This window comes from Chiloscyllium punctatum, chromosome 37 (genome assembly GCF_047496795.1).
Source record: "Chiloscyllium punctatum isolate Juve2018m chromosome 37, sChiPun1.3, whole genome shotgun sequence".
Classification (NCBI taxonomy): Eukaryota; Metazoa; Chordata; class Chondrichthyes; order Orectolobiformes; family Hemiscylliidae; genus Chiloscyllium; species Chiloscyllium punctatum.
In genome coordinates this window covers 15,206,510-15,232,816 of record NC_092775.1, presented here as the reverse complement: position 1 = coordinate 15,232,816, position 26,307 = coordinate 15,206,510, and the positions used below count along the sequence as shown (strand labels likewise).

General features: G+C 41.6%; 1 protein-coding gene across 1 annotated transcript in view; it reads right to left on the bottom strand.

Annotated features, from left to right (window-relative positions):
* Nucleotides 1–26,307, bottom strand: part of dhx35 (DEAH-box helicase 35) — a 65,432-nt gene that overhangs the window by 31,487 nt on the left and 7,638 nt on the right. Inside the window, exons 3-10 of the mRNA XM_072556332.1 lie at nt 23,589–23,681; nt 22,460–22,537; nt 18,638–18,742; nt 9,257–9,318; nt 6,653–6,722; nt 4,166–4,225; nt 2,104–2,216; nt 227–323 (exon numbers count right to left, since the gene is read on the bottom strand). Coding sequence (XP_072412433.1) covers nt 227–323; nt 2,104–2,216; nt 4,166–4,225; nt 6,653–6,722; nt 9,257–9,318; nt 18,638–18,742; nt 22,460–22,537; nt 23,589–23,681 — 678 coding nt within the window. The remainder of the gene's footprint in view (nt 1–226; nt 324–2,103; nt 2,217–4,165; nt 4,226–6,652; nt 6,723–9,256; nt 9,319–18,637; nt 18,743–22,459; nt 22,538–23,588; nt 23,682–26,307) is intronic.

The following is a 26,307-nucleotide window of genomic DNA, read 5'->3' as shown; positions in this document are numbered from 1 at the left end:
AAGGAGGCAAGGACACTGGCTAAAAACATTTCGAGGAATAGTGCAGGTTTAGAGAGTCAGTGTGCTGAGGAGGTTAGTAAACCTTTATTGCAATATTGCCATTTCTGGAGAGACCACAAAACCCAGCGACCAAGGTTCTTCCTCAACATCATTAACATCCAGGCTCTAACCAGTTAATAAGCCAGAAAAAAAAAAGTATTTACATGGACAGAGGAAAAGAATGTACCTGGCCAGTGAGAAATGCTAGGATATCCCCATCACCCTCATTCTGGTGGATTTTCGTGACCGTGTCCACTGTAGCTTTCACATAATCAGGAACTGGACTGAGGACACAAAAGAAAAAAAAAGCCAGTTGAGGAGGAGCTTTGTATGGAATTTGAGTATTGAATGGAAAAAAAAACTAATTGTGTCTGTGATAGTCCCAATAACCTTCCCTATACCTTCCGTACATCCCCATTCATGTCACAATCCTGATTTTGTCCGTAACCTAGAAAGAAGCAGTGAGACTAAAATAGGGAATGAATTAGCAGCAGCTGGTCTGCAGTACCTCCTGCTGGTCGGAAAACAAAAATACTTGTTGGAAATTTATGTAGAATTAGAGAAACGCAGCATAATCCAAGGAAAATACATTTTTAAATGCTAAAATGACACATTGGCATCGGGGAAAGGAGAGGAAATTGAGAATAAATGCATGAGATCAGGAAAGAACTTACATTTATATAACAACTTTGATGATCATCGGATGTTCCGAATCGCTTCCATTTGCAAAGCTAGTGAAGCAGTTTTGAAGAGTGGTTATAGGAAACAAGTTTATGACACTTGGTGCAGAGATGATGCACAAACAAAGATGATGAAAGTGACCAGATAACATATTTGGTGGAAAAGCTCAGCAGGTCTGGCAGCATCTGTGGAGAGAAATCAGAGTTACCATTTCAGGGTCGAGTGACCCATCCTCAGAACTGGTGGGAAGGAGGAAAATGTCAGTTAATACGGAGAAGATAGGGGTCGGGGAGGGGGTAGGAATAAATGATAGGTGGGGATAGAGCCCAAAGAGAGACAAGAATAGTTGGACAGACAAAGAAGTGGATCGCGATCTGGCTGGGAGGGTGAATAGCTATTAATGGGCATTGTTAGTTGTTCACAGTGGGTTATGTGGAAAATCAGACTATGTGATAATAAGACCTGTTGTGTGGCGGTGGGGGTAAGGAGATGTCAGAACTCAACTCCTAAAGTTGTTGAACTCAATATTGAGTCCAGAAGACTGCAGGGTCTTCAAGTGGAAAATGAGGTACTTTTTGGACTCTATCCCCACCTATAATTTACTTCTTACCTCATCCCCACGTCCTATCTTCTGCATATAGACCAACATTTTCTAGCTGCCATCAGTTCTGGAAAGGGTCACCTGACCCTGAAATGTTAACTCTGATTTCTCTCCACACTTCCTGCAAGTCCTGCTGAGCTTTTCCAGCAATTTCAGTTTTTGTTTCTGATTTACAGCATTCACAGCTCTTTCCGTTTTTATAACATGTTTGGTGGTGCTGATTGAGGAATAAAGATTGGTCAGGGTCTCAAACAGAACTTTCTTGACAAGTACGATAGCATTGTTCACCTGTCCTGAATCAGATTGGGTGTTATCCAGGTCTTGCTGCACATGGGCACAGAGTGCTTCTTTATTTGAGGAATCAAGAATGCTGCTGAATCCTGTATCTGTATCAGTATCAGCAATCATTCTGATTTTTGATCTTATGATAGAGGGAAGGCTTTGGTGGAATAGCTGAAGATGTTTGAACCTTAGATACTGAGGAACTTCTGCAGGGATGTCCTAGGATCACTCACTAGTGTCTGCTCAAAAGCAATGTTATTTTCCCCATAGAATAATCCAATTTGATCTGTAGTGGTTTGCAAAAATGAAGGATAGAGTTAGATGGGGTTGGGTGTGGGGGGTAGGGGGGTGGGGATTGGTGATTGGGCAGGAATGTGGCATACAGGCTCCTTTGTCTTGCCTCAGTGGCCCAGGACAAAGGCATTTAAGAACCACTGCTGTAAGAGAATGATTGAAATGGTCACGCACTCTTGTTCTTTCCCCACAGCCCTGGACTATACCTTAAAGTATAAAATATGTCAACTGGAAATGTCCGTCCCTCCACAGTCAGGATGGCACATGTGTCCTTACTGGGGTCCTTGGTCTCATTCATATTGAAAAAGTTCCGAAATTTCTGCAACAAAGAAATTTTTAAAAATATAAAGACCATAGTCTTCATAAGCATGATCACCAGCGATGCAGTTTTATCCAAAGACTTCGACTATAGTTAAAATGTACAAGTCAGAGGTCAAACGTTCAACATTTGTGGGCTGGAAACAAACTGAAGCTGTGAGGAACCCCCTCAAAAAGAAAGAAATGATGGAGTGGTTCACATCACTAACATCCTGTACAGTTGCTCAGAAGACTTCTCATTACTGAAGTCACATCAACAAATTTTGATTCAAGAATCCATGGGTACTACAATCAATTGCAAATGCTCACTCATTGCCCCAGCGGAAACCTGGGGAGGGTTGCTGAACAAAGAGACCTCGGACTGCAGGTTTATAGTTCCTTGAAAGCAGAGTCACAGGTAGACGGGGTAGCGAAGAAGGAAGTGTCTGGTACACTTGCCTTTATTGGTCAGTGTATTGCATAGAGTAGTTGGGGAGCTCGTGTTGCAGCTGCACATGACATTGTTTTAGGCCACTTTTGAAATATTGTGCAATTCTGGTCTCCCCTGCCATAGGAAAGAGCTTGCAAAACTTGAAAGGGTTCAGAAAAGATTTACAAAGATGTTGCAAGGGTTGGAGGGTTTGAGCCACAGGGAAAGGCTGAATAGGCTGGGGCTATTTCCCCTGGAGCATCCAAGTCTGAGGGGTGACCTTATAGAGGCTTATAAAATCATGAGGGGCATGGATGGAGTAAATAGACAAGGTATTTTCGCCAGGGTAGGTATGTCCAAAACCTGAGGGCATAGGTTTAAGTTGAGAGGTGAAAGGCATAAAAGGGACCCAAGGGGCAACTTTTTCACGCAGAGTGTGGTGCACGTGTGGTAACAGCTGCCACAGAAAGTGGTGGAGTCTGGTACAATTACAATATTTAAAAGGCATCTGGATGGGTACATGAATAGGAAGGGTTTAGAGGGATATGGGCCAAGTGTTGGCAAATGGGACTAGATTAGTCTAGGATGTCTGGTCAGCATGGACACGTTGGACCAAAGGGTCTGTTTCTGGGCTGTATGTCTCTATGACTATCTCTGGCACTGAATGCATGCATTAAATATATGGGGAGGGTTTTTCCTCCTACTCATAAGAGCAGCAATCTTCCTTCACTGTTGTGGAACATTGGCACATATGATTGTAAAGAAGGCATACCTGGTAAAGCTGAAAGATAAAACGTGGTCCCACTGGTAACAAGAGCAGCTTGTTTATCAAGTGTTGATGCTACCCTGTTTCAGAGTCTTTTGCTTAATTTTATGTGGTAATCTCAGTGGAAGCCCAAGAAATAGGAGACAAGTGGCTTTTCACTGGAGGTTCCACTGGAATTATGAGAGACGAAGGAAACCTCTCACGTTCCACAGAAATGGAATACTTTAATGTGGACATTCCTGCAGGGGACTGGCTGATTGTAGTGTATTACTGGAGGACAATCTATAATTGTCCCCAGTTTTACATTACATTACACAAATGTGTTACGGTTCTTCCAATCACTGAACTTTCTACCTCAATTTTATCTGTAAGTGTTATTCTGGTTTAAGATTAGGCTGTGAGGTGTAATGTAAATTCACATTCAAAAAGTGCATTGAACAAAAAGCACTAAGGCACTTCACTGGAGCACAATCAAACACAATTCGACAATTGGCCATGAGATAATAAATTAAATAATCAAACACTTAGCAACAGGGTATTTTCTCAAGGATAGAGGGAGAGGCTAACACACACTAAGATTTAGGGAGGAAATTCCAGAACTTAGGCCAAATTAGTTGAAAGGGCAGCTACTAATTGTGAAGGACAGAAAATTGTGGAAAAGTGGGAGGCTAGAATAGATCTGAGGGTTCTGGGGGTGAAGGAGTTTATTGAGATAGGGAGAGGAAAGATATGCCAACTCTGGGTTCGTACAAGTATTGTAATGTATAGGACATACCTCTGCATCTAGTGTAGCAGAGGACACAATAAGTCGAAGATCACCTCTTTTCTTCTGAATCTGGAGAGAAAGAAAAAGGTACGTGACGACCAACACACTTTGGCAACAAAATTAATGTATTTTTTTCCCCAAGATCTTTTGCACAAACTCTGTTCTGTTTTACTTTTTCTCTCTCTTTCTCATGTATTTGAAATCTGCCGACACTTTACTGGGAAATAAAAGAGGACTTGCATTTATATTTCGCCTTTCGTGCCTTCAAGATGTCTCATAGCTCTTTTACCAGCTAATGAAGCACTTTGGAAATGTAATCACTGCTCCACTGTAGGGAACACAACAATCAGTTTGCTCACAGAAAGCCCCCCACCATACAGTGATGCTGGTTACTGAGTTAATTTGGGCATCACAAAGGGCTTCTTTGAAATAGTGTCGTGAGATAATTTTACAATTCCTCAATACTGTATAACACATTCTCAGTTCATCATTGAAAAATCAGTTTGGAATTAACTTTAATGCACAAATGATTTGATTCAATGTCAATGGTGCTATCATTGGGTTAAGCCTCATGCCCTAGACTTCCACAGTTGTCAACGTATTTTCCAAGTGACTCATTACTCAACTATGAGGTTTGATGTTAAATGTTTAATAGTCTTAGACCTCAGGGAATAACATTATTGAGATGATCCTTCTCTCATCTAAGAAACTGGCAAAATAATTCCTCTATCGATCACTAGTGGGAATTGGGGTTGATCTTCCAGTCTCTCATTTAGGTTTATCAATAATCATCTGTATTTATGTAGCACCATTAACCAAATATAATGATGCTTCACATAAGCATAATGAGAATGAAAACAGGCACTAATCCAAAGAAGCAGATGTCAGAAGATGGCCAAAAAACTTAAATAAGTTGCTTACAAGGATCTTGAAAGAGGAGGAGGAAGGAAAGGCATCGGGATGTCAGGAGCCAAGACACCCCTGTTAATAGATATCGAAAGAAGGACAGTTGTAAGGCAACCAAGGCCAAGGAATGGAGAGTATTGGAGGTGGAGGTTGTTTATAGGGCTAAGGACATAGAAGGCAATGAAATACAGGGAGTTAATCAAAAGGATAAGGTGTCTAATTGGCTCCTCACCTCCGTGTGTCCAATGTAAATGTTACAACCGAGGGGAGATCGAGGAGGGGGGATTTAATGGAGAACAGAATACCATTGTTGGAAAAGTGAAAAGGATGGAATACTAATTTGGAGGGAATTCCAGGAATTTGACAATACACTGAATGAATGGCAATGTTTCCAAGCCAGGATGATAAGTGGCTTGGAGAGTAACTTGCAAGTGGTAATACTCCTATGTATGTGCTGCCCTTGTTCTTCTAGATAGTAGCGGTTCTGGGTTTGGAAAGTGTTGCCTAAGAAACTTCGATTAATATCTGCAATGCATCTTGTAGATAGCACACACTGCTGTTACTGAGCATCAGTGGTTCGTAGATGCAATGCCAATCAAGCAGGATGTTTCTTCCTGGATGGTGTCAAGCTTAGAGTGTTGTTAGAGCTGCGCCCACCCACGAAATTTGGGAGTATTCCTTCACATTCCTGATTTGTGCTTTGTAGATAATGGACAGGCTTTGAGGAATCAGGAGGGGAGTTACTCGCTGCAGGATTATTGGTCTCTGACCTGCTCTTTTAGATACTGTATTTATGTGGTTAGTGCTCTTTGATACCACTCGGACAAATGTAGCCATTATGTCAAGAGTAGTTAGTCACTCTCACCCAACCTCTGGAATTCAGCTCTTTTGTCCACATTTGAATCAATGCTGTAATCAGGTGAGGTGCTGAGTGGCCCTGGCAGAATGCAAACTGGGCATCACCGAGTAGGTTATTGCTGAGCAGATGCTGTTTGATAGCACTGCTGGGGACACCTTCCATCACTTTACTGATGATCGAGAGTAGACGGAGGAGGCAGTAATCAGCTGGGTTGGATTTAATCTGCTTTTTGTGAGCAAGGCAAACCTGGGCATTTTTCCACAATGTCAGGTAAATGCCAATGTTGTGGTTGTACTGGAACATCTTGGCTAGGGGCGTAGCAGGTTCTGGAGGACAAATCCTCATTACCATTGCTGGAATGTTGTCAGGGGCCCATAGCCTTTGCAGTATCCGGTGCCTCCAGTCATTTCTTGCTATCATATGGAGTGAGTTGAATTCACTCAAGACTGACTTTTGTGATGATGGGGACCTCTGGTGGAGACTGAAATGGACCATCCACCAGCGCTTCTGGCTGAAGATTGCTGCTAATGTTCTAGCCTTACCTTTTGCTCTGAGGTGTTGTGTTTCCCAACCATTCGTACAGCCTCCTCTGCCAGTGAGTTAGCTAGATGTGGCAGGACAGCAGAGCTGAGATCTAACCTTCTACAGTCTGAGATCTTATCTTCCAAGAATAAAACACGCTGTAGTTTCAAATACATCAAACATATGCAAAAGCATTACAGATTGCTGACCTTTCTTAATAAGCCAATAGCTATGTCTGTGTACAAGGTTCGCTCATGGGCTTCATCCAACAGTAGAACGCTAAAATAAGAGAAAATTAAAGAATCCATTTCAAAGTCAATCACATGAACCAATCAAACCTCTTAGTACAAGTTCACTTCCTACAAGAACAAAGAGGTGGCTATCATAACTCAAAACAGATCAATTAAAAATGCTTCAGAATGACAATGCATATTGCAAATCAAAAGAAAAAAAAATGAACATTTTTCAACATTCTTCCCATGTATGACAAACTATAAAAATAACACATCTGTAGAGACAGTAAACATCTCTACATGATCAGGTGATCATTTAATGGAACATCTCAACTGCTGCCTGGAGAACAGGTCTCCATATTATGTGCCAGTCAAGGAGGGGTTAATATAAAACAAAAAAAAACTGTGAATGCAGGCAATCTAAAACAAAAACAGAAATTGCTGGAGGGGTTTACATTGGCCAGGAAAGTAGGGATATCCTATTTCTTCAAAATAATGCCACTAGATATTTTTTATCCAGTTGACAAAGCAGATAGCATTCAATGATTTGTCCAATACTCCTTTAATGCCACACTGTTTCTTGTGGTCAAGTCCTGAAGTTAATAGAAATTCAACCCCACTGCTCATTCATCCTGGATTTTCCTTCCCAATTAACAAATAACCACATGAACACAATGTGCTCCATCTGTCAACTCTTGGTGTTCGGCGAATCACACTCCGAGTTTGATTTAAGAGGACAAGGTGGGGGTTGAATTCGATTAATTCAGTTTTCAATCTTTAAATGAGAAGCATTTATCAGAAGACCTGGTCAGGATTGGGAAGTTTCTTGATGGGACATTGTGGAGAAAGAAACCAGACTGCCATATCACACCTATCTACAATAGTTTTCTTTATTTCGTGGCATTTATTTCCATTTCTTTTCCTCCTCGCATTTGAGTATGTCATTCTGTCAGCAAGGTCAATGGTTCAGATGAATGAAAGGTCACAGTATCGTTCAAATTAAGAATATCATCCTTAGAAAATAACACTCCTAGTTTTATTGATTAATATAATTTGTACATCAGCATCAACCCGTACATTTTAAATATGCTGATGTTGGGATTAAAATATCTAGGTTACAGGTATAAAATGGACTGAGTATTTTCTCAGTTTTCTCAATGTTTCCATTTATTATTACAGAAATAATAAGACTCAAAATCGATGAACATATGGATTTTCAGAGCATGTCCACAAATATATTAACGTGGAAGATAAGAAAATTGTTCAATAAATTACTTGAAAATAAATAAAGGGAAGTCACAAATATAAACTACTGAAAAGTAACTTTACACACAAGAAAGATTTGCAAACGATAAAAAATATCAGGATAATCTATAAAACAGAGCAGTAAAGGCAATCAAATTCTAGGCAGTTAAGTTTGGAGAGTTAGATTGCTGCAAAATGAATTTAGATAGTATAATTATTCTTATCTTATGCTTGATTCTTCTTAATCCACCTTCATGATTCAGCAAATTTATTCATTGTGTAGATGAACTCTATTGACCAGGAGAATTACAGGGTCAGTCCTCAGTTTGTCTTGAGTTCTGTGAATTAGTGGGGGGGGGCGAGGGGTGGTGGAAATCGGCGTGGGTGGGTGCTACAAATGGCTTCAACCTCTCTAGTTTATCGCAGGGAAAATAAAAGCGAAGAGGATTCTCATTTCGGACAACCATATTGCAATCATGTGGTTAACTTAATGGAGGCAGCTTTAGGTTCTAAAGTGATATCCCCACCCATCAGTCAAAATGGCTTCCTGAGACCTCACCATCAAATCTCACAACATGAACAGTCACAACTTGACTGAGGAACTAATCTCCCAGCAAGGAACCTTAGGGAGAAAGAGTGGAAGGAAGGAAGGAAATTTACAAGAAAATATACAAAGTAAGTTGATTAATTATGTTTCAATAAGCACTTCATAGTGAAGTGGAACATAATTATAAGTCATCATTCAGGTTCATATAGCGTTATAGCTTAAAGGAGGGAAACGCAATAGACACCAAGCCAGACATAAGACAACTGACTTGAACTCACTCCTGTTATCCTCTGTAATACTGTCCCATTTAATGGGACATGATGTTATTGAGATTCTGGTCTGTGTTCAGTTCATATTATCAGTTGTAAAACTTGAAGACTGTAACTGTATTGATATGTGTCAATGTTCACACTTAAGAATGAGCAGCTGTGACATAACTATATTTATCAAGTGACAAGTTTCATACCAGGAGATAATTGGTCCATAAAAGTTATAAATGATTAATGCTGCCAGCAACAAAAGCATTTCAATATACACCAAAGAAATGAAACATTTTGCAGTGGGTTTCATGCTTTACCCTTTCAGTCAAAGTCATTTTCAATTACTGCCAAGCTTGTAAAATAAACCAGGACGTTGAACAAAATACATCTGGAAGGCTTTTGTTTTGATTTCTATTCATGGATTTTCAATATTCTGTTGTACTTGATGATGGAGAGTTTTGATCTAAAATATATTTAAGTCAATATAATTCTCAGTAAGGTTAATTGTATAAAAGTTTCAATAGTTACCTGTATTTCTTCAATAAAGGATCAGCCATCATTTCCCGAACAAGCATTCCATCTGTAAGAAACTAAGACACACCAGTACAGTGTTCATTTATGTTTCATTTATGAAGTTCTCACGTGACTGCAGGTTTCTAATGAAGTGCAATGGAAGCTGGAAGAGCAGCACTTCATCAGTTGATTCTGCAATTAACAACCTTCTGGACTCAACATAGAGTTCAACAAATTCAGAACATAATCTCTGTCAGTACCTCATTTCTTTGCATGTTTTTTGCCTTGATCTTTCTTTCCTCCCATTTTTGCATTTCGATAGCAACTGTTGCTTATTTTTCCAATCACAACTACGGTTGACAAATCTCTCATTTCTTTGCTTGGCCTATTACTACTCCCTTTGGCTCAAATCATTCAATTCTTGTCATTTAATGTCCAGTCTTCATCACAGACTCTCTCTCTTATAACCTTTTGCCCACTCTCCACAATTTCACTAAGCTTGAAACATATTATATTTTTAACCTTCCCAGTTATGATGAAAACTCATTGAGATAAAAGATTAACTGATGATTAATGCTTCTTGAACTCCAGTATTTTTAGTTCGATGCAGAATATGGTGTTGACCCTTTCAAAATGTAATGCTGCCATTGATAGAGTACAATGACACACCAATAGGGTCAGATGACTCAGGTGTCTGGTTTGTGCCTATGAACAGAATGGTGGTAAGATTTTGTTCTGATCATCTGATCAGGAAAATGTCTAATCAATCAATGCCACAATAAGTGGCTCAATATAGGCTTGTCCAAATGGACAGTGGGATGCTCACTTTATTGGTCAATGAATAGGGATGGAACAATTATAAAAAGGCTAATGAAAGTAATTCTATTTTGTAAAATAGAATTTACAAACATAGAACAGTACAGCACAGTATAGGCCCTTCAGCCCTCAATGTTGTGCCTCAAATTAACCTACATACCCTTCATTGTACTATCTTGCACATACCTACACAAGTGTCGCTTAAATGTCCCTAATGTATCTGACTCTATTACCACTGCTGGCAGTGCATTCCATGCACCCACCACTTTCGGTGTAAAGAACCTCTACCTCTGACATCTCCCCTAAACCTTCCTCCAATCACTTTAAAATTACGTCCCCTCGTGATAGCCATTTCCACCCTGGGAAAAAGGCTCTGGCTATCCGCTCTATCATCATCTTGTACACTTCTATCAAGTCACCTCTCACCCTTCTTTATTCCAATGAGAAAAGCCTGAACCTTACTTTATAAGACATGCCCTTAAGTCCAGGCAGCATCCTGGTGTATCTCCGCTACACCCCCTCTAAAGGTTCTACAACCTTCCTATAACGAGATGACCAGAACTGAACCAGACCAGAACTCCAAGTGTGGTCTAACAAGGGCTCATTAGAGCTGCAACATAACCTCGCGACTCTTAAACTCAGTTCCTCTGCTAATGAAAGCCAACACACCACATGCCTTCTCAACAACTCTATCAACTTGGGTGGCAACTTTGAGGGATCTATGGACATGGACACGAAAATCCCGCTATTCTTCCACACTGTCAAGCATCCTGCCTTTAACCCTGTATTCTGCATTCAGATTCAACCTTTCAAAATGAATCACTTCATACTTTTCCAGATTGAACTCCATTTGTCCCTTATCAGCCCAGTTCTGCATCCTGTCAATGTCCCATTGCAACCTACAACAGTCCTCCATATTATCAACCATTCCAACAACCTTTGTGCCACCAGCAAACTTACTAACCATTCCTTCCACTTCCTCGCTCAAGTAATTTTTTAAAAATCAGAAAGAACCGATATCTGTGGAACACCACTGGTCACCAAGTTCCAAGCTGAATACTTTCACTCCACTACCACCCTCTGTCTTCTATGGGTCAACCAATTCTGCATGCAGACATCCAAATTTCCCTGTATCCCATACCTCCTCACTTTCTGAATGAGCCTACTGTCAGGAACTTTATCAAACACCTTGCTAAAATCCATGTACACCAAATCCACTGCTTTACCTTCATCAATGTGTTGTCACATTCTCAAAGAATTGTGACCTGCCCCTCACAAAGCCATATCGACTAACTCTAATCAAGCTATGGTTTTCCAAGTTATCATAAATCCTGTCTCTCAAAATCCTCTCCAATAATTTGCCCACCACAGATGTAAGACTGATTGGTCGCTAGTTCCCAGGATTATTCCTATTCCCTTTCTTGAACAAGGAAATGACATTTGCTGTCCTCCAATCATCTAGCACTACTCCAGTGGACAGTGAGAATGCAAAGATAATTGCCAAAGACATGGCAATCTCTTCCCTCGCTTCCTGTAGTAACCTAGGGTATATCCTCTCTGGCCCAGGGAATTTATCTATCCTTTTGGTTTTCAAAGTTTTCAGCACATCATCCTTCTTAACATCAACTTGTTTGAGTATATCAGTCTGTGTACGTTGTCCTCACAAACGTCAAGGTCCCTCTCGTAGTGAATACCAAAGCAAAGTATTCATTAAGGACCTCCCATACCTCCTCCGACTCCAGGCACAAGTTAACTCTACTATTCCTGATTGGCCCTACCTTCACTTTGGCCATCCCCTTGTTCTTCACGTAAGTGTAGAATGCCTTAGGGTTTTCCTTAATCCTACTGGTAAAGCTTTTTCATGCCCTGTTCTAGCTTTCCTAAGTCCATTCTTCAGTTTCTGGATGTAGGTTTGCTCACTGAGCTGGAAGGTTCATTTTCAGAAGTTTTATCACCATACTAGGTAACATCTTCTGTGAGCCTCCAGACGAAGCACTGCTGATGATTCCTACTTTCTATTTATATGCTTGGGTTTCTTTGGGTTGGTGATGTCATTTCCTATGCTTTTTCTCAGGGGTTGGTAATTCGGGTCCAAATCATTGTGTTTGTTGATAGAGTTCCAGTTGGAATGTCATGCTTCTAGGAATTCTCGTGCGTGTCTCTGTTTGGCTTGCCCTAGGATGGATGTGTTGTCCCAGTTAAAGTGGTGTCCTTTCTCAGCCATATGTAAGGATACTAGTGAGAGTGGGTCATGTCGTTTTGTGGCTAGTTGATGTTCTTCAGTTCCTTCCTGGATACCTTGTAACCCTCTAGAGCCCCGTCTGATCCTTGCCTCTTCAACCTGAAGTAAGCTTCCTTCTTCCTCTTCACTCGATGTTCCACATCCCTTGTCATCCACTGTTTTTTCAACCTACTATGCCTTCCTTGCCTCAGTGGGACAAACCTTTCCAGCACTATCAGCAAGTACTCCCTAAACAACCTCCATATTTCTATCGTGCATTTCCCTAAGAACATTTGTTCCCAATTTAGGTGCCCCAGTTCCTGCATAACAGCATTGTAATTCCCCTTCCCCCAGTTAATTACTTTCCCATACCATCTGCTCCTATCCCTCTCCACGGGTATAGTAAAGGTCAGGGAGCTGTGATCACTATCACTGAAATGCTGTCCCACAGAGAGATCGGACACCTGACATGGTTCATTGCCAAGCACCAAATCCAATATGGCCTCCCCTCTAGTCAGCCTGTTTACATATTGAGTCAGAAATCCTTCCTGGACACACCTGATGAAAACTGTCCATCCAAACTATTTGAACTAAGGAGATTCTAATCAACATTAGAGAAGTGAAAGTCATCCATGACAACACCTTCTGCACCTTTACAAAACTTGCTTTCCAATCTTCTCCATGTCTCTGTTGCTACTGAGAGTCCGATTTCCACTCATACTAACTCTGTAGTTAAACCCTCCTTGACGACCTCCCTTTCTGCAGCTGCGATACCATCCCCCACCTCTTTTATTTCCCCATGATCCCTTTGAAATGCTGGAACATCCAACAACCATTCCTGCTTCTGTGATATCCAAGCCCCCATAATGGTCACAACATCATAGCTCCAAGTACTTAGCCACGCTCTATGTTCGTCACCTTTATTGCTGACACTTGTTGCGTTAAAATAGACACACTTCAACCCATAACACTGACTGCACCTTTGCCCTATCAACTGTCTATCCCTCCTCACAGATTCTCTGCGTGCTGTATATGGCTGTTTACTCCTTACTCCATCATCCGATCTGTAGCTCCGGTTCCCACTCCCCTGCCAATCTGGTTTAAACCCTCTCAAAGAGCTCTAACAAACTTCCTGTCCAGGATGTTGGTTACCTTCCAGTTCAGGTACAAACTGTGCTTCTTGTACAGGTCCCACCTTCCCCAGATGGTATCTCAGCGATTCACATGTCTGAAGTCCTCCATCCTACACTAGCCCTGCAGCCACTTGTTCATCTGCACTCACTCTCTGTTCCTAGCTTCACTAGACCATGTCACCAGTAGCAATCCCGTTCCCTACCTATGTCATTAGTACCGATGTGTACCACAACTTTTGGCTGCTTTCCCTCCTCCTTAAGCAGCTTGTAGACTCAATCTGAGACAACCCTGACCCTGGTACCCGGGAGGTAACATAGCATTCGGGAGTCTCATTCGCTAATACAGAACCTCCTGTCCGTTCCTCTGACCACTGAATTTCCTATCAGTATCATTCTCCTATTCTCCCCCCTTCCTGGCCGCTGAGGCTTTTCCCTGGTAGGTCACCTCCAGCAAACCCCTCTCCCCCCCCCAATAGTATCCAAAACGGTATACTTATTATTGAGGGGAACGGCCACAGGGGGTCCCTGCACTGTTTGCCTGTTCCCTTTCCCTCTCCTGACAGTCACCTAGGTACCTTTATCCTGTAATTAAGGTGTGACTATCTTCCTTTAACTACTCTCTATCACTCCCTCAGCTCCATTTCCCTAATGCAGTCTGTGAGGAGCTGGAGTTGGGTGCACTTCGCGCAGGCGAAGTCAGCAGTGACCCCAGCGGTGACCCTTACCTCCCACATCCTGCAAAAGTAGCGTGCAACTGTCCTAGCCTCCATGCCTGCTGCTTTAAAATTGCCAAGAGAGACTGAAGAAATGAAATAAAAAAGCCTTACAAGTCAAAATATTGTCACCATGACGACAAACTGCCCAGTTCCAATCCCTAACTGCCTTGAATCATATCCAGCTGTGCATACAATTTTTTCCATCGTTTTGGTATGGACGTGTACAGGTCAGCTCAAGTTTACCTCAGTAATTATCACTAGATCCCAAAGTAAAACTTAGCCTGATTAAGCATTCATCAGTTTCCAGATTTGATCAATTATTTGACTGATCAATTACAGGACCCCAACCTCTCAGAATGCGCCATCAAATACAACACAGCTTTCTTAACTGAAAATCTCATTTTTTGACAGGGAATTCAAGAAGAAATATATGAAAAGGGTACTGTAGAATATCAGTTTATGGAGGATAGAATGCAATTATTTGCAGAAAACATATTGGGTTGAAGGTAGAAGACAGAGGGTGGTGGTAGAGGGTCTTTTTTCGACTGTAGGCCTGTGACCAATGGTGTGCCAAAAGGATCAGTGCCGAGTCCACTGCTTTTCAACATTTATAGAAATGATTTGATTGTGAATATAGGAGGAATGGTTAGTAAAGTTTGCAGATGACACCAAAATAGGTAGTGTAATGGACACTGAAGAAGATTATCTCGGAGTACAACAAGATCTTGATTACATGGACCAATAGGACGAGAAGTGGAAAATGGAGTATAATTTACATCAATGTGAGGTGTTGCATTTTGGTAAGGCAAACCTGGACAGGACTTATACAGTTAATGGTAGGGCCCAAGGGAGTGCTGCCAGATAAAGAGACCCAAGGGTGCAGGTGCATAATTCCTTGGAAGTGGAGTCGTAGGTAGACAGGGTAGTGAAGAAGGCATTTGGTGTGCTTGCCTTCTTTGGTCAGAACACTGTGGAAAAGGACATGGAAGATATAGAATGTAGGGAGATAGATGGTGACATGTTGAAAAATGTTCATATTACAGAGAAGGAAGTGCTGGATGTCTTGGAATGAATAAAAGTGGATAAATCCCCAAGACCTGATCAGTTGTACACTAGAAATCTGTGAGAAGCTAGGGAAGCGATTGCTGGGCCTCTTACTGAGATATTTGTATCATCGATAGTCACAGGTGAGGTGTTGGAAGACTGGAGGTTGGCAAACGTGGTGCCACTGTTAAAGAAAGTGGTAAGCACAAGCCAGGGAACTATAGACCAGTGAGCCTGATGTCAGTGGTGGACAAGTTGTTGGAGGGAATCCTGAGGGACAGGATGTACATGTATTTGGAAAGGCAAGGAGTAGTCAATATGGCTTTGTGCATGGGAAATCATGTCTCACAAACTAGACTGAGTTTTTTGAAGAAGTAACAAGAGGATTGATGAGGGCAGAGCGATTCATGTGATCTATATGGACTTGAGTAAGGCGTTCGACAAGGTTCCCCATGGGAGACTGGTTAGCAAGGTTAGATCTCATGGAATACAGGGCGAACTAGCCACTTGGATACAGAACTGGCTCAAAGGTAGAAGACAGAGGGTGGTGGTGGAGGGTTGTTTTTCAGACTGGAGGCCTGTGACCAGTGGAGTGCCACAAGGATCGGTGCTGGGTCCTCTACTTTTGGTCATCTATATAAATGATTTGGATGTAAGCATAAGAGGTATAGTTAGTAAGCTTGCAGATGACACCAAAATTGGAGGTGTAGTGGACAGCGAAGAAGGTTTCTTTAGATTACAACCGGATCTTGATCCGATGGGCCAATGGGCTGAGAAGTGGCAGATGGAGTTTAATTTAGATAAATGTGAGGTGCTGCATTTTGGGAAAGCAAATCTTAGCAGGAGTTATACACTTAATGGTAAGGCCCCAGGGAGTTTTGCTGAACAAAGAGATCTTGGAGTGCAGGTTCATACCTCCTTGAAAGTGGAGTCGCAGGTAGATAGGATAGTGAAGAAGGCATTTGGAATGATTTCCTTTATTGGTCAGAGTATTGAGTACAGTAGTTGGGAGGTCATGTTACGGCTGCACAGGCCATTGGTTAGGCCACTGTTGGAATATTGCGTGCAATTCTGGTCTCCTTCCTATCAGAAAGATGTTGTGAAACTCGAAAGGGTTCAGAAAAGATTTACAAGGATGTTGCTGGGATTGGAAGGGTGGGTTCTAGGGAGAGGCTGAATAGGCTGGGGTTGTTTTCACTTGAGTGCGAAGGCTGAGGGGCGACCTTATAGAGGTTTATAAAATCATGAGGGGCATGAATAGGATAAGTAGGCAAAGTCTTTTCCCTGGGGTGGGGGAGTCCAAAACTAGAGGGCATAGATTTAGGGTGAGGGGAGAAAGGTATAAAAGAGACCAAAGAGGCAACTTTTTCACGCAGAGGGTGGTACATGTATGAAATGAGCTGCCAAAGGAAGTGGTGGAGGCCAGTACAACTGCAACATTTAAAAGGCATCTGGATGGGTACGTGAATAAGAAGGGTTTGGAGGGAAAAGGGCCGGGTGCTGGCAGGTGGGACTAGATTGGGTTGGGATATCTGGTTGGCATGGACGAGTTGGACCGAAGGGTCTGTTTCTGTGCCGTACATCTCTATGACTGAGTATAGAAGTTGGGGCATTGTGTTGTGATGGACTCTGCGACATTGGTGAGGCCACTTTTAGACTACTGTGCAGAATTCTGGTCGCCCTGTTATAAAGAAGGATGTTGTTAAACTTGAAACGGTTCAGAAAAGATTTACAAAGATGTTGCCGGGATTGGAAGGGTGGGTTCTACGGAGAGGCTGAATAGACTAAGGCTGTTTTCCCTGGTGCGCTGGAGGCTGAGGGGTGACCTTATATAGGTTTATAAAATTATGAGGAGCATGGATTGGATAAATAGGCAAAGTCTTTTTTTCCCTGAGGTGGCGGAGTCCAAAACTAGAGAGCATAGATTTCAAGTGACGGGAAAGATTTGAAAAGGACCTGAGTGGTAAAGTTTTCACGCAGAAGGTGGTGTGTGTATGGAGCTGCCAGAAGAGGTCGTGCAAGCGCTTAAATTACAACATTTAAAAGAAATCTGGATGGGTATATGAATAGGAAGGGTTTGGAGGGATATGGACCAAATGCTGTCAAATGGGACTAGGTCACATTGGTGTCTGATCAGCACGGCAAATTGGACCGAAGGCTGTTTCCATGCTGTATGACTCTGACTCGATATTGGCCCAGATTGTCCTGTCTCCAGATTGTAGGTGACCAGATGTACAATCCAAGATATGCCCTGGGATGCCACAAAAATCCTAGCGTTTGACCTCTGTGGGAATATTCCAGGAAGTTTCACTTTCCAATCGGCAATTCTTCTACTCACCAGGAAAAGTGTCCAATTATGGAGTTCCATAATTTACATTAATAAGTTACATAATCAGTGACTTCGGACAGTTCTACTGTGCTAACCGGAGTAGACTACACATTCCCTTGCTAACTCCCAGGTAACTACACAACTGAGCCCCAAATCCCTCACAATGACAGCCCCCATCCCAACACAACACCCTCACCCCGACTAATCCTTACCCAAAATGTCCAACCGAACCACAGCTGAAAAGCACGCCCCCACCATTTAATCACCCTTCCAACCCTGCCCATTAGCCCCCACCAAATTACAATGCCGAAACACCAGACAACCTGATCTGACAAGCACCAAGCCACTAGCCATTACACTGACTTGTCTTACCTACTCTGCTCATTCGCCCACTTATCCATTCACCAGCATCCACGCTGGATATTTAAACTTGCCTGATGGCAGACGGTGTCGTAAAAAGGGGGTGAATTGAGGTTTTCCCCTGACGTTCAAGCATTACGGCGAAGCTTTTCAACTGAAGGTGCCCCCTGCATTTCTGAAGAAGTCAAGTTCAAAGGGACAATTTAAAAATGGAGAGTGGAGTTGGAGGAGGGAATTGGAGTGGATATGCAATGATGGGTGCCAACCTGCAGAAGATGTGGCCTGTTAATGACCATGAAGTATAAGCTATGATAGTAAAGTGGAATATTAATTAATAAGTTATTAATTAATATGTTTATTAATAAGCATAACACAAACAGACAAACATACAAGGTGAAAAATCAGTGGAAGAAAGCAAGGTGGGGAGTTGCAGGGAAGGTGTCTGTAATAGGATGAGAGCAGATAAGGTTGTAGTTTCAGCTGACAGTAATTGTTTGCACACTGCCTTGGGAGTTTCATGGTTTGAGTGACATTATCCAGTTGTTCGATTCTTGGTGACCAACAACTTAACAAAATCCAGGTCTTTTTCAATATATAATTTCAGTCACATCACACTGTAGACCTTTGCTATAAATTCTGCGTCCTACGATCTGATACTCCACAACCACCTGATGAAGGGGCAGTGCGCCGAAAGCTAGTGCTTCCAAATAAACCTGTTGGTTTATAACCTGGTGTTGTGTGATTTTTAACTTTGCATACCGACAATTGTTACTGTACCTTGATTCTTGTTGCATAGAAATCAGTACAGTCATCAAAACGGATAGAGTAGCCAACTTCATGACCCAATGCTGCGCCACGTTCCTCTGCCACTCGTCCTGCCACCTGTCAACAGAAGAAAAAACAATTTACAGAACCCAAACTAGTTTCAGAAATTACCTGCTACCAAGGGACCACTCTCTGAATTGTGGACACAGTGTATTGTAACAGTGACTGCTTGAAGAACCTTTCCATAAGATCATAAGAGATAGGAGCAGAAATTAAGCATTTCAGCCCATCGCATCTGCTCTGTCATTCAATTATGTTTAATAAGTTTTTCAAAGCCATTGCCCCGCTTTCTCCCTGTAACCCTTGATCCCCAAGAAAATATCTATCTCAATCTTAAATGTACTCAATGACCTGGCCACCACAGCCTTCTGTGGTAATGTATTCTATAAACTCACCACTCTCTGGCTGAAGACAATTCTCCTTATCTCTGTTCTAAAAGTAATCTTTATTCTTATACTTATCTTTATTCTATGGCTTATCTTTATTCTTTATTCTGCAGGTTGGCACCCATCATTGCATATCCACTCCAATTCCCTCCTCCAACTCCATTCTCCATTTTTAAATTGTCCCTTTGAACTTGACTTCTTCAGAAATGCAGGGAGCACCTTCAGTTGAAAGGCTTCACCGTAATGCTTGAACGTCAGGGGAAAATACTTATCTTTATTCTATGGCTGTGCCCTCGGAGCCTCATCTCTCCTGTCAATAAACACATTTTTCCAACATTCACTCTGTCCAGGCTATTCAGTATTCTGTATGTTTCAATTAGATGCCCCCTCATCCTTCTAAACTCCATCGAGTAGAAACCCAGAGTCCTCAAACCTTCCTCATACATTAAGCTTTTCACTCCTGGGACCATTCACGTGAACCTCCTCTGAACACACTCAAAGGCCAGTACATTCCTGAGATATGGGACCCAGAACTGCGCACAATACTCCAAGTGCAGCACCATCCCTCCGTATGGAAGGATGTCCTGCACCAAGACCTATCATTCAAAGTAGTCATCCAATATAACAACAATTTGCATTAATACAGTGTCTCCAACATGAAAAACCACTGAACTTTGGCTATATACAGCAGCATTACCCACAGTTACACAACAAAGGAACCTAAATTCCCAAGCCAAGCTAAAAAATAATAACATGGGTAATTAAATGCTTGGCTAGAGAGACAAGTTTTAAGGAAGGTGGTGTTGATCTAGGGGTAATATCACAAGACTATTAATTCAGAGATCTAGGAAACGTTCTGGGGACCTGGGTTCAAACAATACAATGGCAGAGATGGATTTTGAATTCAATAAAAATTTAGAATTAAGAGAGTCTAATGATAACCATGAAACTACTGCCAACTGTCAGGAAAAGCCTATCTGGTTCACTCATGCCCCTTAGGGAAGGAAACTGCCATCCATACCTGGTCTGGCCTCCACGTGTCATGTAGTCTTATTCAATGTTATGACGATGTGGGTGTACTGTACCTTTAAGAGAGTTAAAAGCTAGCAGAACTACCTGACACAGCACCATATGTTCTGAATAAGGTAAAAATGTAACACTCGGCCGGAAGCTTGATTAGCTGGGTTGCTTGGAGACGACAAAACAAATTCAAATTTGGCCAATCAGTTTAAATTATACCCCAAAAATACCAAACTCCAATCAAGTTTAAATTTAGTATATTGACAATCGTAAAAGCCAATGACACAATCCAATGCTTTGGGAGTATAAGACCTGGAAAACCTGAACAGTTGGGGGAGAACTGCCAAGCCACCAGCATCTGCAGACTGCCCAGAGAATAGCTCTCTTAAAGATACCTTTATCGATCAGTGACTTGTGAAACAGAAATCCCAAAGAGGAAAAGAAAACGGAGGAAGAGAAGATTCGATGTCTGGCTGGTTTTGAAAACTTGAATTTTTGATAAATCTTAATTTGGTAAAAGTTTTAGCGGACTAGTATCGTAGAAGGGGAAGATCAAATATAAGTTAGAGTAAGGAGTTGTGAATAGTTGTTAGTTAATTATTCTGTTATTATACCTTAAAGAAATAAAGTTGTTAATTTGTACTTTAAATAGATCTTGGCTTCTCGAATTTTCACAGATTACTGCACAGGATAAATCTTTTCTGTGCTGCTGGGTTCGATTTTCCTGCTCCTCGGATAATGCCTGACCTCCTGTGCTTTTCCAGCACCACACTTTTGACTCTAATATCCAGCATGTGCAGTACTCACTTTTTTGCCTAGGAAATCACAGTGGGTCAGGAAGCATCCATGGCGAGAGAGCAAGCAAGCATTTCAAGTTTAGGTGACCCTTCATCAGAGCTGATGTGAAGTGGGCAGCATTTATGCAATAGTGGGGGCGGGGAGGGTTGGAATATTGCGGAGAAAGGATGCTGATAAATTAGGTGCAGGTTAGGATGTGTAACAGAGTTTTGGATCCACCTCAAGTTTATATAGCCAAGTCTGAACCTCAGATTTGTTACTGCTAATCATGGAATGCCAACTAGGACTGAGTGCACTAAATTCAGGAATTTTTCATGGTGTCACATCCAACACTTTTCACAGACTACAAAACAAAAACATCACGTCAATGCTCATGAACTAAATTTGAAACATATAATCCAATTCATCATTCTGTTTGACCTCATTGTTATAAGGTAGTCTGTCACGGTTATAACTAAAGAAGGTTCCCTGACTTCTTATTTACTGTCCAAAAATCTAAATTTGAACTGGTTCAGATCAAACATCATTCAAATTAATGATCTGTTTGATTAGATATCCCATTGTGTATATATGTACATTCAATAACATTGACTTAGACCAAGCAGTAGTTAAGAACTTAGATCCTCTCAATTAATTTGCTTTAGCTACTAATTGAAGCAAACAATTTATGCAATATATATGAAAGATTTTGGAAAAGGTGAATGCTGAATTTAATTCATGTTGGCTGTATTGGATTGAACAATGAATATATAATGACAAAATCATGGATCAGACAAAGATTGAGATGTCACTTCAATGAATTCTACTTTAAGAGAGAGGCACCTTTAATACAACTACTACCGTTCTTCCTATTAACTAATACTTTCCATTCTTAAGATGACGGTATCAGTGGTAATGCCAGTATTTATCTTCTATATATTTGCCATTCAGAAGTTGGTGGTGTGTTGCCTTCTTGAACCTCTGCAGATCATCTGTGTAGGTATATCCATAGTAACGATTGAGATGAAGTTCCAGGATTTCTACCCAGTGATAGTTCAATTTCTCATCACAGCCTCTCTTCCTGGGTCAAACCAACAGGTGCATTTACACAGAGCTATACTGCACAGAAGTGGTCCATTTGACTGATGTGTGCCTGATGCAAGTTCTGTGAAAGAGTTATCCAATGAATTCCACTCCCTTGCCCTTTCCATAATAGCCCAGTAAATTTTCTTTTTGAGTATTTATCCAATTCCCTTTTCAACGTTATTACTGAATCAGCTTCCACTGCCCTTTCAGGCAGTGCATTCCAGATCACAACAAGTTCTTATTTGCAGTCTTCCTCAGGGTATACATCACAGTTCGGCATTATCCACAAACATTGAAATTGTATTTCCGATGCCCAATGCCAAACTGCTCGTATCAATGATGAACAACAGTTAATTTACCTATTACATGGTTGGGTGACTGTTTGTTCTGACCTATAAAGTTTTAACACTTTTGTCTACTTGGATGTCCACTGTGAGAGAACCACTCCTGCACTGACAGCTTTCGTAATTATCTGAGAAAAGCAAAATGCACGCTAGGTACTTACTGAAACTGCGGCCACTCTCCGGGGCTGTGTCACACCGATCACCCGGCCTTCTGCTGTCCAGCCAGCTTCCAACAAGTACTGTCAACAAATGGTTGGAGGTGGAAGAAAGAAGAGCAATCAGTCCTGTTCATTATTTCTCCTACTATACATTTGATGACTGGGTGCTTTGGAAGACACATTAATACAGAAACATTTCCTAATAACACTAGTTCTTCAAACAGCTTCCTTCCCAATTTGCTCAATCATTAATAGCAACTCAATACTATTGAGCACTAAAAGGTTGAATAAACCACCCCACTGCCAATTTGATCTATGGGTTTCCTTTCAGTCTTCAAAAATGGCTGCAAAAAAGAAAAAATTTCAGAAGATGTTAAGGCAAGCAACATGGTTCAGCAGTTCCTAGATGCCCTCACCAACCCTCCAAAAAGGGTCCCACCCAGACCCACCCCCCTACCCTGCATTTCCCATGGCTAACACACCCAACCTTACACATTCCTGAATACTATGAGTAATTTAACATGGCCAATCCATCTAACCTGCATGTCTAAGGACTGTGGGAGGAAATCGAAGCATCTGATGGAAACCCACACAGACATGGGGAGAAAGTGCAAACTCCACACAGACAGTTTACCGAGGGTGGAATTGAACCAGCGTCCCTGACACTGACAGGCAGCAGTGCTAACCACTGAGCTGCCCATGGTGAGTCAACAGTCCCAGAAACTTCTACAATTAGAATAATGCAGTAGAGAAAAAGTCCATTTTGTCTATTAGGCCCATGCAACTTCTTTGAAAGCGCTATCAAATTATCCTACTCTTTCCCCAGTGCCCTGCAATTGTCTCCTTTTCAAGTACAGATTTAATTTCCTTAATTCTTTATCAATTTATTGTATAATATGTGTTACATACAAACACATGAGCAAGGAACAATGGGCCCTTTGAACCTGTTCTGATTTTAACCTCAACGCTGCATACCCACAACTGTTGACTGTACAAGTACCATAATTTTCAATAAAATATCCTAAAGGCAGTGCAAATGTAGTTTTTGAGTGAGCCTGCCCGATAAGACATCGAATGCCTCAGTGACTATTCGTTCTGAGATGGAGATATGTTTCAGATCAATTTTACCAACCTGTGGAATCTGAGTACTCTTTCCACATCCGGTTTCACCAACTATCACCACGGTCTGATAGTTTTCTACCAAATAAAGGATGTGATTCCTGTGCTAAAAAACAAGAGAGAAACTTCACTGCAAATTGCCACTCTAAGATAAAAGTCCCACCCACAAATAACTGTAAAAATGCTATCACCCTTATCAGGGTTTACAAATCGTGCTATAAGTTCTTAGAATTTTAGTAAATTCAACGACTTGCAGTTTTCATGAGAAAAGGAGGATTAGTGGCAAGAAACCACAAGTATTAACAATACAAACTGACTAATCAGTACAAACTATAACTTCAATTTCTAAATGGTGTAAAACACAGAATCTGATCAACAAAACACTAGCCTCCATCCACTTCCGTTCTTACAGTCTCCTATTTGACCAGTTTTCCATCTCAACCTGCATATTTAGACATGAAAACCAAGTAAGGAAATGAATTGTCCCAGATAATTCAGGCATATTCCATATAATTCACAGTACCAAGAACAGCTACTTGTCTGCCTAGGAACGAAATGGCTTTGTGTTATGCAGTAAGCAGGGTTATGAAGGCAGAGCAGAGGAGTGGGATTAATTTAACTAGTTTTTTTCAAAGCATAGGTTTCAGACTTTATGGTGTATTTTCCTCCCTGGTGCAGTTAGGAAGCAATTTACAGGAGTTTGAGCCAGTGGCAGTGAGGGAATGGTAGTACAGTTCTGAGTTAGTATAATGTGTGACGTGGAGAAGAAATTACAACTGGTGATATTCCCTTGCTACCTGTTTTCCGCGAGATGACAGAGATCACAGGTTTTGAATGTGCTGTCAAAGGACCCTTGGTGAGTCGCTCCAGTGCATCTTGTAGATGCTTCATGCTGCTGTCATTGTATGCTGGTGGCGGAGGGAGAAAATATTTAAAGTCTCAAGCAAAACAAGCTGCTTTCTCCTGGGCAGTATTAAACTACTCGAACATTCATCCAGGGAAGTGGGAATATTCCTTCACACTCCTGACTTTGGCCTGGCAGATGAAGATAAATTTGGAGCCAGGACACAGACTACTTACCCCAAAATTCCCAGTGTTTGTAGCTGCAGTATTTATATGGCTGATCCAGTTATATTTTTGAACGATGTTGATGGCAGTTTTCCGAGATGGTAATGCTACTGAAGCTCAAGCAGAGACAGTCAGATTCTGTCATTTATGACCAAAGGCCTTGATGGTGTTCAGATCTTGCAGATACCATCTGATTCAGTATCTGAGGAGTCATGAATGGTGCTGAATACCCCAAAATTAGCAGCTAATATCCCATTTGTGACCTGAAGATGGAGGGAAGATCATTGATGAAAGAACTGAAGATGTCTGGGCTGAGCACTCTGTCCTGAGGAACTTCCACAGTGATGTCCTGGGAGATCTGATGCCAAGCAGCCCTGGTGGAACCCAAACTGAGAAGTGCTGAAAGCATCTGACGGTGTGATAATTGACAAGAATGGATATGTCCTGCTTTGTGAGAACAGGACATACACTGGGAATTTTCTACATTGTCAGGTAGAAACCCAGGATTGTAACTGCAGTGAAACAACCTTGCTTGGGGCTTCGTTTTTCAGGACGACTGGTCTTTCAGTACCAAAGTCGGGATGTTGAGAGAATCTTTAAAGTTTTCAGTATCAAGTGTCTTCAGTTGTTTCTTGAGATCATAGAGAGCGAGCTAATTTGAATGAACAATGCCAGAAACTTCACAAGGAGGTCAATTTTCTCAGGTCACCAGCATCCAGATGTAGAACATTAGTTATTCAATTATAGAGAACAAAGAAAATTTACAGCCCAGGAAGAGGCCCTTCAGCCCTCCAAGCCTGAGCCAATCTAAATCCACTATCTAAACCTGTTGCCCAATTCCTAAGCATCTGCATCCCTCTACTCCCCACCTACTCATGCATCTGTCCAGATGCATCTTAAATGAATCTATCGTGCCTGCCTCTACTGCCTCTGCTGACAACCCGTTCCAGGCACCCACCACCCTCTGCGTAAAGTACTTGCCACATGCATCCCCCTTAAACTTCTCACCTCTCACCTTGAAAGCGTGACCTGTTATTGAATCCTTCACCCTGGGAAAAAAGCTTATCTCTATCTACCTTGTCTATACCCTTCATGATTTTGTAGACCTCAGTCAGGTTCCCCCCTCAATCTCCTTTTTGCTAATGACATTATATTTGACAGAAGTCATGAATTTCATAGATTTCAGATAGAGATTAGCTGTGATACCAACATTGCATCCACCAGAAGCAAAGTGGTTGCTGCCACATCATGTACCATTGCTTTGACAATAAGAAAATGTAAAATACAGAATGTAAAAGCATTCTCATATTCAGGCTTTCTGGTACTGCAGTACTGACAGTTGACCACAAGAGCAATCAGAAAACCAGTACAAGTATTTATTCATTGTGGCAAACAGCCTCAGTACCCATTGAAAATGGGGGGATTTCAATTCAGGTTTCCCAAAGGTTTTGAAAAATAAGGGACCGTTGAACCCTTGAATGTTCCACTTCTGTATTTATATTCTAAAGTGTCAGTTTGGCGCAGTGGTAGCACTTGAAAAAAATCGTGTATTTGAGCTCCTACCCAGAACCTGAACAACTAATCTAAACTGACAGTACTGAGAGATTCAGAGATGCCAGGTCAGATGTTAAGCTGAGGCCCATAGTTCTGTTTCACTGAATATA